The sequence below is a fragment of the Coloeus monedula genome (genome assembly GCF_965178545.1).
Source record: "Coloeus monedula genome assembly, chromosome: 2".
Classification (NCBI taxonomy): Eukaryota; Metazoa; Chordata; class Aves; order Passeriformes; family Corvidae; genus Coloeus; species Coloeus monedula.
This window is the reverse complement of record NC_138782.1, coordinates 33728898-33741381: the sequence shown is the minus strand read 5'-3', so window position 1 is coordinate 33741381 and position 12484 is coordinate 33728898. Positions and strand designations below refer to the sequence as shown.

General features: G+C 34.5%; 1 protein-coding gene across 1 annotated transcript in view; it reads left to right on the top strand.

The window, feature by feature from the left end:
- DNAH8 (dynein axonemal heavy chain 8) overlaps nucleotides 1–12484 on the top strand; it is a gene marked incomplete at both ends in the record, with an annotated part of 113127 nt that overhangs the window by 7947 nt on the left and 92696 nt on the right. Inside the window, 10 exons of the mRNA XM_082276731.1 lie at nucleotides 400–597; nucleotides 1117–1193; nucleotides 1674–1773; nucleotides 3960–4079; nucleotides 4798–4933; nucleotides 5642–5829; nucleotides 7609–7725; nucleotides 10170–10289; nucleotides 11037–11166; nucleotides 12201–12266. Coding sequence (XP_082132857.1) covers nucleotides 400–597; nucleotides 1117–1193; nucleotides 1674–1773; nucleotides 3960–4079; nucleotides 4798–4933; nucleotides 5642–5829; nucleotides 7609–7725; nucleotides 10170–10289; nucleotides 11037–11166; nucleotides 12201–12266 — 1252 coding nt within the window. The remainder of the gene's footprint in view (nucleotides 1–399; nucleotides 598–1116; nucleotides 1194–1673; nucleotides 1774–3959; nucleotides 4080–4797; nucleotides 4934–5641; nucleotides 5830–7608; nucleotides 7726–10169; nucleotides 10290–11036; nucleotides 11167–12200; nucleotides 12267–12484) is intronic.

The following is a 12484-nucleotide window of genomic DNA, read 5'->3' as shown; positions in this document are numbered from 1 at the left end:
AGTCTTTGATGTATTTCTTCAACACTCAATATACATACTAATCTGTAGGGTTGGTTTTTTTTATTCTTTGAGATATCTTTTTGTCATCAGTATATATGTGCCATGTTTTAACTCCTTTTCCATAATATTCTATTGGCTCTAGCAATAAAACATAAAAAACCCCTCTTTCTCATTCAGAAAACCAAAGCTTACTTTACTTTGTGTTGGGTTGTGGTGAGAACTGATGTTGAAAACTGAATTAACCATGCTTATTGAAGATAATTGACTCAGACACAACACATTTGTGAATGCAGTAGCTAGAGGAGTGGCTGCTGTTTATTTTTTTTAACTCAGGTTTTAGTTTATAGAGGAAATAACAAATAATTCATTTTGAGCATGAATATAATATCTTTATTTCAGATAATGGAGATGATAGCCATAGAACAGAATTTTAATGCACTGACTCTGTGTGCAATTGAAGGCATAGATCTTATGGCAGTAAAATTCAAAAATGTCTACCACATTTTTCAAAAGAAACCATATGACACCCTTGATCCACAAGTAACAGAATTTGATGTGGATTTTGTGAAATTCTTGTCAGAAGTTGAACGTTTAGAGGTAAGTAATACTATAACTTATTATTTGGGGACAAATCTATGGAACTGAATGTCAGTGAGACGTTGGATTGTGAATAGGCTACATTGTTCTTCCAAAGAGCATGGAGTTTGTGTTTGTCTGGAGGGAGGCTTTTTCCATTCCTTCTTCTTTCAAAAGAAGGTGTAAAGTATATCAAACAGTCCTCACAGATGATTGTCACTCTACAGCCAAAATGACAAAAATTGTGAGACCCTGAGAGAATGTTCTATGTGGAAGTCATTTATTAGCCTGAAGAAAGTCGTTAGATTTTGGACAGAACAAAGCTGCAACTAATTTGTTTATTTCATAGAATTGTACGACAGTTTAGAAGTTATTTGACTGAAACTAGCTATTTATTAATTATATTAAGCATAGACTGATGAAGGCTGCTGTTTTTATTTTTCTAAGTAGTAACAATTGCAAATGCTACTATGTTAAGAAAATATCGTCAAAATACTATTCTCTGACCAGAAAAACCGTACTGAATTATGTATTCTTTAGACACAGCTACAGACTTTTATGCGTAACTGTTTTCGGAAAATTGTGTCTTCACAGAATTCACTTCAGTTACTTCAAAGGTATTGGCAACTATGTTTTAAAGTATTTTAAAGTAACTTGAAATTATGGATTAGCAGAATTAAAACAACATAGCGAGTTTTAGAACAAAGGGCCTAATTAAGAATTTTTCATTACTGATGTTCTGAACACATAATCATGATAAAATACGTATTTTAGCTTTCTTATGGGAATCAATATATTTTGTTTCTTAATTTCATTAGATTATTTTTATACACAAGAGTGAATATATATATTCACTATATATATATAGAATATTAAAGGAAAAGTCTAAAAAATACTAAGCAACAACACCTAAATATCCACCAGGGTAGAAATTTTCAACTTCCTTAAACTTCCTCAAAGCAAAAGAGTTTTCTACATTCAAATGCATTTCCTAGATTTTTGCTTATTTCACTTTATGTAATGTTCATATACCCCAAAATAAATTTTAAAAACTATTATTTTAGAAATGTCATTTTGGGTACTAATTTTTAATACAGGTTTCAGAATCTGAATATGCCATGCCTCCAAGAAGAAATAGCACGTACAGTTGATTGTATTCTTCAACACTATGTAGCAGATCTTGAAGCTACTAAAAAGGTATTTTGTTTCCTTTCAGTAAGTTGTAAACCTCATGTTAAAATAGGAGCAAGCATTTTAATATGAATAATTTTTATTTATTCTGCCTATTTCAATAATTTACTCCCAATGCTAAGTTTATCATACTTCTATTTTCCTGTTACAGAAAACGGGCCTTAGTGTGTGGGCAATACAATATGCACAATTACTCTTGGAGGCAAATTCATCATCACAATTTTAGTTTTTAAACCAAAATATTTTCTGTTATTTCTTCATCAATTAAATTTAAAGAAGCATGTTCTTTACTGGCTGTGTACATTGGTTGCACGTACCTTCTGGATTTTGTTGTTATATGAGGTTTCTACAGTTAATTTGTGTTTATAGGTAGCTATTATCAAATGCTGTGGCAGTATAAAATACATAATATAGTTAAATATAGGTAAATTGCATTTATGTTCATAATACAGTCATTTTTTGTGATTTTTGTAGTGCGCCATGACTGAAGTATAAATGACAGTCAGCTTCTGGGGACTGCTCTTATCACTTGACTGTCAACTTTTACTTTGTCCGTAAAATAAACATCTGCGTCAGAACTAGATGTCCAAACTCCCTTTCTACTCAAGAAAAGAATTACTCTAGAGTGAGTTAATCTCTAATCAATTTTATATCATGTCCTGAAGATTTAATAATTCCCTCCAAATGACCATTTTTTCTTCAATGAGTATTAAGGGAGTCTGGAAAACCAGACTGATGAAAAAGGTTTTTTGAGATGCTTACATTTTGTAAGATCAGTGATACAAGTTTACACCACGAATCGATATGTATAAACTCTGCACTTATTACAAAATTATTCCTCCAAACAGTGACTTAAACTGTAGCCTAGCAAAGCTGCTCTGAACCACTCTTTACAGTGTCCTTTCCCTACCTGTGCACTGTATATAACAATCCCTGAACCCCTAATTACTGATTTAATTAGACGAATAGATTTTCAGCAGCATTGCTTGATAAAAAATCATGTAGCCCAACCTTAGCTGTATTTTCCCAGGCAAAAGAAAAATAGGTACATTTACTGAGAGGGTTTCATCCAGGTAAGTTCCTCTCACCGTGAAGCTACTTGGATTTCTGTAGTTGGGGCTGTGCAGGAGACAGTGTAGGGTTAAGAAGACATGCTGGTTAGTGAAGAGTTTTGTCATCGCAGAGTCTGTGTTGTCACAGCCTGCGTCTGCATGCCTAAAGCTGAGTGGATACAAGTACTCCTTTCTTCTGTCAAAGAATATGTCTTGATTCTACTGACTAGTTCTAAGTAATTATTAGATATTACTGAGTTGCCTTTTATCTTTGCCAAGGAAATTATTTCTAATAAAAGGTAGTTCCTACTGCAATGCTGGTTCTAAAGTGATTGAATACTTTGTCAATGCAAATTTTGTACATTATAGTTTTAGGGGGGGGGTTTGTTTGTTTCTTGGGGGGTTTTGTTTGTTTGTTTGTTTTTTATTGTAAGATAGCCATTCACTGAGCAGGGGCCTTTTTTTCTCATCTTGGGCACAGATAAAAGCATGGGCTGTGTATCCAGGAGTACCTGCATGCATTTTGCTTAGAAGTTAGTAGAAAAGTGCATATCATAGAATCCTAAATTATCCTGTTTTGGAAAGGACCCACAAGAATCATTATGTCCAAATCCTGAGTAACTAATAGTCAGATATGTGTGTCTGAAGAACAGTGTTGATGTTTCTAGTCGGGAAAAAGCTCTTGGGTAACAATACAGCTTGGGCCTCTCCTGAGGCCTGTTCCCAAGCAAAGGAGAAAAACCCCACGAGGGTTCTCCCAACACCACTTCCTTAAACAGCTTGCTTGCACAGCAGATGGCTTCAAAGTCAGGCGTCAGACTTGGTCCTAAATACTGGCTGCTCAGCCCCTGGGTTCACAATGCCTTTTGGTGTACTCAGGACTCTGTCATAAGTAAGCACAGCTGAGAAACAGCATGAGATAATGAAGACAGGAGAGGTACCAGCAGTGATACGTGTGCATCTCTGAAGTGTACCAAGTCAGGGAAGAAATACATTTTTCTCTCCTTGAACTGTTGTGTGACTTCACACAAATTTATTCTATTTGGGAGGAAGAAGAGACTGTGGTACCAGACAAAGCAGTTTAGCATTTCAATAGATTTTTGTTAATCCATGTGTTTAATGATATTGTTCTTACTGTAGCTTTACCAAGCTCAGAAAGATGACCCTCCTCTTGCTCGAAACATGCCACCTATTGCAGGAAAGATACTGTGGGTGAGACAGCTGTTCAGAAGGGTAAATGAACCAATCAGCTATTTCCATGTAAGTTGATGTGCCAAAAAATTAGGTGTAACAGTGAACTCTCTTACTTCAGTAGAGTGATCATAAAGTTTCTGGTTATGATTGTGTCACTTACTATATGCTAGGCAACATTTTTCTTTGTATGTGTATACTGCTCTGCAGTAACCCTTGTTGTAGATCCAAGATGTAATGTTGGAATAGAACAGACTGGACTATTTCAGTTGAAACGAATCATGAAGAATTCTTGAAATATTTGAATGATTCACCTACAAAGCATCTAGGGTCTCCTGCCAAGTTATCTTCTATGTGAGAGAGGTTTTCACTTTCCTATTTCCCTCAGAAGTGAATAATGGTCATCTAAATCTGTTCCAAGGAAAACAGGCATAAATATTATTCCTGATTAAAAAAAGGAATTTTTTACAAAAAATTTTCAGTTATTCACTTTGAGCAGAACTGACTATCCATTTCACTGTGAATTGCAGGTGTTTGTGACAGTATATAAAAGTAATTGCTCTTAGTGGTGTCAAATATTTAGTATTTATTCCTTAAAAGTTCTTACTGACTTTATTGCCCCGTAAATTTGAATCATAAATAATTGACACAGTTTTTAAGAACTCTGTCAGTATAATTCACGGTATTAACTTAGACTATGTATGGACAATAGTTAAACTGAGAAAAACCCAAGTGTTATGGGTGTTTTTGGATATAGTTTTAATTTGAATGTACTGTGTTTTAATAGAAACATTCAGATATCTTGGCAAGTCCAGAAGGTAAAGCAGTTGTTCAATCATACAACAAACTTGCATATGTATTGGTGGAGTTCGAGGTAGTCTATCATAATGCTTGGATGAAGGAAATGTCACAATTACAATATTGTAAGTAATTAAATGTGTACTTGATTCTTTAAAATATTATTGAATGGCAGGTCAATACAAATCAAATCAGATACTTTTTTTAAGCCTTGTTTACCCTTAAAATATGCAGGTTAATCATGATTCAATTAGTAGGCTCAGTAATACAATGTCAGTGCTTTACTGACCTTGAAAGTTGGTTTTGATGGGGAAGATTGCAGATTTGGTACACTGTTCGACAGATGACTGTCAACGGTAGTGACACAAATTTAACGTAGTGACACAGATAACTTTGGTATTTAAATTCTCTGTGTGTACTATTTAATAACTCTTTCTGGTTTTTTTCCAGTATAATAATTCATAAGGTTGTATTGCCCCCAGTCCCTCTAAGGACAACTATTACTTAATGGCTAGAAATGTTTGGTATTGAAGCATTGTGTTTCCAGGTCCGTAGAAAATAAATTTCAAAATTTTTTAACTTGGGCTGAGAAAAACTGCAGCACAAATAAGACTGGATCTGAGGCTTTTTTAGTTTATGAATACAAAGCCAAAAGTTATGTAATGGAAGTTGGTTGTGTATTTTCTTTAACTGAAAACAACATGAAGCTATTTCACAAGTAACCATACATACTTAATCACTATATAGTAGTATTAGAAATCTTGATTTCATAATAATTTCTAGAACATAAACAATTTTTTGTCTTAGAAACTGATGCTAGAATGTCTTTACAGCCTTACAATCCACGATATTTGTGCGTCATCCTAAAACCGAGCAGTTCCTGGTTAATTTTGATCCACATATTCTAGAGATTGTGCGAGAGACCAAATGTATGATAAAGTTGGGTCTGGAAGTACCAGAGCAAGCAGTCAAGATAGCAATAATGGAAAATAAACTGAAGTCAAAAAAGTTGTACTTAGAGGTAAACTTGAAATGTATCATGATTGCTGTTTAAAAAAATTAAAAAGAAAATGTGTTTAATCATAGAATTTTTTCTATAGTTAAAGATTAAAGCTGGGTAAGAGGTAGTTTAAGATAAATTTATGGAATGCACAGGTGGGCATAGAAAATCTCATTTGAAAACCCTGTGCTAACTGCTGTGTGGGCTGATAGATACTTAAATATAAGAATGTATACTTCGTATACCCAGTGGCACACTAAGTATACTTTGGTCATGAAATAATTAAAGCTATACAAAAAGTTTTCATTGTCTGAAAATCAGTAAAATGCAGTTTTATAGTTTTTGAGAAGAAAGATTGTACTTAATCTGGTTTGGAAGATATGGTGAGCCACAAAAGTGTGAAAAGTTTTGCAGGTTACCTGCAAGAGAAGTTGCATTTGTTATACCTTTTGTAGTATCTGCTATTGTATTATTTCAAAGAGCCTATATCTTGGGGATGAGGTGTATAATACAAGATTTCTCTGTGTGTGTGTGCATATGGCATAAGACAAGAGGTTACTTTTAAAACTGAGTTCACACCTGACTTAAGCATCTGGAGCACATGATACTCAATTTTAAGAGGGTATTGTGACTTACGGTCACTAAAGTTCAAGCTGTCCTTAGTTCTAGAGAAAGATCATACTTTTTCTGGCTTTGTGCCTTAAGAAAATGTTGTATAAAAGTGGCTTTCATTCTTCCTTCTATAGCATGATACAAATTCATTACATTCCAGAAATTATATTCATAGGTATGTAATGTCTGTGTAAAATTCTACAATTGTTTTCAAATACAGCATTATGCTGCTTTCAATGTCTTTTTCTGATGATTTGATTGCATGACAAATGTTTGCTTCGGTAAAGAAGTGCTAGAAATACTCCGCTTGATACTACCCTTTCTAATAATCAACAGGGCCTTGTCCAGTCTTACGAAGATTTGTGTAAAAAAACACCAAACATTTTTGTAAATCTACTAACACCAAAAAGGAATAAGGTTGGTATTGCTACGTACATTTCAGTATACCTCATAAGAAGTTAAAATAACTTAGTAATAATTTATAATTCTAAAATATTTAGATGGATATGCATGTTGTAAATTTAATGAATTTTACTGAGACCTTTAAGACTAAAAATTTGCACATTGTATCCCTCATACAGTTCTCAAATAATGTGTATTACAATCAAATAATCTTAGTGCCTATGAGATAGAAGACCAGTAGAACAAAAAATATGGTTTTTGCGGTCTATTTACCTCCACAAATCTCTGGCTTTAACATGGAAGTTTGCTTGGAGAGAATTATATTAACCTTGTGAATTGAGTCTCTTCAGTGGTGTACAATGCTACACTATGATGTTATATGCTACACTAAAGGTACAGCTTGATTGGAGATGCAGAATGTCTATCCCACAAGCCATTTTGTTTTGCCAGACATTTACAAGTGTATGTATGTGACTGTTCTAAGTAACTCTCCCCTTTTTGGTTGTAAGTAGTCACACCAAAAGGTTGCAGAGTTTTTGTAAGTTTGTATAACTACAAAGTTGGACAGTAGTATGAGAAACAAAAAAACCAAGGCTGTAGTATGCCCTACCCTCCCCTTCCTATTGCATAGATTTCTTTGACCTTTTTTCTTGGAAACTTCTAATGTCCCTTGCACACCACTCTGTTTTATAAACAATATTAGTGATTCTACTAATAACGGCACTTGTTTTAATTGTTTTCTGTTGTGGCTTTTAAAGATCTATTAAATTATATTTTTATGCTTAGATGGACGATTTGTTGAGGCAAGGACTTACCATGTTGACTTGGTCATCTGTGACACTGGAAACTTTCTTTCAAGAAGCTGATGAAGTTCTGCATATATTTAGACAGCTTTTGAGAAAGGTACACACTTGCTCACTACATAAATAAAACTAAAAGCTTACAGAAATTATTTCTAGGACACTATTTTTCATATTGGAACATAATCTGTACTTATTTTTGTATCATATGCAGAGATTTTGTTGCTTGATAAAATAGGTTCTTTTTTTTTAATAGGGATATACTCAATGATTCTCTCCCGTTATTGCCATCATATGCTTGATTTTTGTTTCTGTCCAGAAAGTAGAATCTATTTCCACTCCTTGTCTTCAGATTCTGGGGCTTTCACTCTGATTTTCAGAGTCAGTGCCTGTCTTTGAGTGCTTGTCCATGAGCGCAGCTGCATAAAAGGTACTTCCATGTAAATACTGTTGAGTGGAGAACTTTGGAACATTCACTCTACTCATAGCAGGCATGTTGTGACACTGTGTCATCTTTGTGCAGCCCATAAAATAATGAAGGAGAATATGCCTTTTCCTCACAGTTCTCTGCATGCTGCTCTGTGCTCTTTTACTGTCTTGGTATTTTTCATGTAATTTCTAAATTAATTTGATTCCATATTTAATATCTGCGTAAGTAATCTGGATGATGGGATCAAGCGTACCCTGACAAAGTTTGCCAACGACACCAAGCACAGTGGGAAAGGGGAGAGCCACCCTGCAGGAAGATCTGAATAGGTGTGAAGAGTGGACTAACAAGGACCTTACAAATTTCAATGAGGACAAATATAAGGTCTTGCACCTGGGCAAACATAATCTAGGAGTGCAGCATAGGCTGAGATCTGCCTGATCGGGCAAGAGCTCTCTGGAAAAGGACCTGGGCATCCTGGTGGATAACAAGTTCAATGTGAGCAAATAGTGTGCTGCTGCAGCAAAGAAAGTCAACAGGATGCTGGGTTTCATCAACCAGCAGAGATAAAAAACTCACCATTCACCTCTACTCAGTCCTGGTCAGGCCAAACCTGGAATTGTGTTCAATTTTGGTCCCTGCTATATAGAAGGGATTTGGAGAGGGTTCAGGGAAGGGCCACAAAGATGATCAAAGGACTGAGAAGCCTGACAAATGAGGAAAAGCTGAGAGAAATTGGTTTGTTCAGCCTTGAGTAAAGAAGGCTTAGGGGAGACCTTACCATCGTGTGTAATGTTTGAAGATTGGAAAGATTCCTATTTGACACGGGAGGAAATTTTTTTGCAATGAGAACAGTCACTCATTGAAATAACCTCCCAGTGGAAGTGGTGGATTCCCCTGTGTTGGACAATTTTAAGACTCAGCTGAAGAGGGTACTGGGCCATCTTGTCTAGGCCATGCTTTTGCCAAGAGAGGTTGGACCAGATGATCCTTGAAGTCGTCTTCCAACCTGATATTCTATGATTCTTTGATTTAACATGCTTGAGGACCTGTGTTGGCTTGGTTTTTTTCTCAAGAATTTACCTTGACAGTCAGATCGCCCTTCTGGCTTGATAGTTGAACTATATGATTATTATCTCTTCTATGAATATCTTAAATTGTGTCTCCTGTGGTAGGAGATTGTTAGTCACTGGTCAGTATATGTAATTCTTTTTATGTATGGCAGAAAATCATAATTATGATCAAGTGCATTGTTTGCCACTGAAAACCAAAGCTGGAAAAAGGTTGTGCCAGAAAACAGTTTTGTAAGCCTGAGTATATCTGAAATAATCATGTTTTTGTGTAGAAACACTCTATTTTCATTAAGTATTTAGGTTGCATGCTTTTTTTTTACTTTTCCCTCCCGTATCAATTAAAAAAAAGTTAACCTGGTTTAGACTCTTGATTGCTGTGAATGGGGTATTATTGACAAATAGGAAAAAAGTGATGTGAAACACAAGCATGAGGTGCTTTGTGAAAAACAAGATCACAGATGCAGACTGTTTCAGATAAAACATTAAAAGCTGGACAGAAGTCAATTTTGCTTGGATTCTGCCATGGCAAAAAAAGTTCACTGTAGTTGACTGTATACTAATAATGGTGCAATTTAGAATCCAAATCCCAGCAAAAAAACTATGTTGACTAAAAGAAGGAGAAAGACTGAAGATTAACCCATCAAGCAATTTATGGTAGACCCCCCTTGCCTTGCTGCCAGACTTGTGGTCAGTAAGATCATGAACAAGAATCTAATTACATTGATTCTGTTACTCTGTTTTATTTGGTCTAGCAGCAGTGTATCTTGCATGACAGGAATGATTTAGGGTCTGACTTTCTATTGCTGCCTGTCTGCCTAAAACTGCAGTTAAACCAGCCAGAATCCTTTGGGAGTCTAGCCATTTTAAATAACCCTCAAGTTACCATAACTCTGGTTATTATTCCCTTTCTGAGAGGATTTTCTACTCTATAACATTCTTGTATTTATTTTTCTGCAAAACATTTTTTACCTGTTGGAGCTCTCTTAAGTAGAATATGTTATGCTTTAAAGATACGTGTGTGGTATTAATCTGATTTTCTCTTTTTAGGTTAATATTTTAAGTGAAGTGCAGATTGGTTCACTATTAAAAGAAATATCAAGTACTTCCTTACTTAGTTTACCAGTAGATGGTCCTATCAAAATAGAGGATCTGTTGACTGACAATGAGGTGTGTGCCACTTTATATCTTTCAACTTGAATTCTATGGCATGTTAGAAAAAATACCTTAGTAAATGAAAATAAAACTAAAAAATAATTCTCTATGTGAAAATACAGAACTTTATTTGTAATTAAATTATTTTGGTTAAAACATTTTATATGAAGATATATTGGTTCTTTGGTATTTGAGATTCTTAAGCTGTAGTATTTCATAGATAATCTTATTTAAGTGCTTTGTAATTAGATGACATTTTTTTTGTTTATGGAGGACCTCAGACTTATATAGCCTTTCTTGCCCCCTGTTTTTTCCAAATTGTTTTTTTAAAGGAGAAGGCAAAAAATACTTTCCAACAAGTATATTTCAAAATCTGAAAGTTTTCTTATTCCAAAATAGGCTAAAAATGTATAATCAAATCAGTGCAAGTAAATAAAATCATTAAGGACAGTTGAAACAGTATTTGGATAATTTCAGATTCGGACTGTGACCTCCCTTCAATATTCAGGGTTTTTTTCAAGCACCTAAAAGTACTATTACATTTGATAAATGGATTTTTTTGGGGCATTAAAAGATAATGATAATATAACTGAAGATTTTTATAAATATACAAGTATATTTTAATAAATATCTATGTTTCATTGAAATAATTTATTCTGATGAGCACAATATTCAGGGAAATGTTTTGAATCTCCATGAAGAGGAACAGTAATAAAATAAGCAGTGTTACTAAGACAATTCATTGATGTTTTTATTTAACAGGATTATACTAAAGAATGTGCTGAATCCTTGAATATCAAAAGCATGCACATTGAAGATGCTGTTCAAGAACTAATAGATCTGTTTGAAAAGAATTACGAATTTCCATCTTCTAAGCCCTCAGAACCACAAGGTAGTTAGTGCTGCTTATTTAAATGAAGTGTTCTGTAGACTTAGCTAGTTTTTATCAAAAGTTATCTGTTATAGATAATTTTCTACAGACTTCTCCCTCCCACTACGTTTTCATCAGTGTCACAGTCCTGCCTTCTTTAACCACTCTTAAACTAAACCACTAGCTCATGAAATACGGAGATACTTCAGTTTTGGTGGGGTTTCTAGAGTTGAAATCTGTCCTTCTGTTTAGATTAGCAAAGTACTTGCTCTAGAGGAAGAACACTGAAGTTCCATTTCTCTCAGTCACTGATCGTAACTCTCCCCCTTCACATCTCCCCAGCTGCAAGTGAACTACAGTGTTCCTCTCTTCTTAGCTATGTCAGATTTTTGGTACTGTCCCTCTGTTTTTAACTTTCCTGCCACAGTAGAATTATGTCTCAAACACCAGTGCTTTGCTGGCTGGTCAGTTTAAATTAGTATAGTCAACTGCTGGCACATGCATGGCTGGTTTCCTCTTCTTTGGCATGTCTCACAAAGATTTTAGAAGGTTCCATACTGTTACAAGACAAATATTATATTTTAAGGAAAAATTTATTTCGAGGCTTAATCAGTAATGGAGCTCTTTTCTTTCATAGGATGTTTTTCTTCTGGCTTCAGATTTCTCCAGTTATAGAGGCACAGTCAGGGTCAATACTCCAGGTGGTTTGATAGGATGCAAACAGAAAAAAGATGACACAAAAATACTTCTCTGTCTTTCGTTAAATTTTTTATACTGATTTTGATTTTTTTGGCCATTTTCACTGATATATTCATGTCTGCCTATCTGTCTTTAGTAACAGATTGGTAGTGCACAGTGTTCGTTATGCTAAGGATTATAGGCTGGACTCTTAACCACATTCCTGGTGTGAAAAAGTGTTATGAAATAAAACCAATTTTTGGTGAGCCAGGTATTACTAAAATAAAAGTCAATATTGTTTTGCCTCTAATGAGGGGACAGCATGCTTTAAAGCGGAATACATATGAAATAACAATTATTTCTTTTTAAATTTGCAGTAAAACATATAGCATTTGAAAGTAAAGAAAAGGAGAAAGAAAAAACTCCTGCTGAAGAACCTCAAAGTGATGATAGCAAGGGCAATGATAAAGAAGAAGAGTTTAAAAAGGTATTTTGTGAAAATAAGGAAATTAATTTTTAGACCAATTGGATTAGTAAACAGGATCTTGAGTTTTGGTAGCTGCATATCTATGTTACAGAAAGACATCACATGGACAGTATCAAATATAATGCACAAATGATGAAATAACTTACCAGAAAAGTGAATTTAAGATAGATTTTA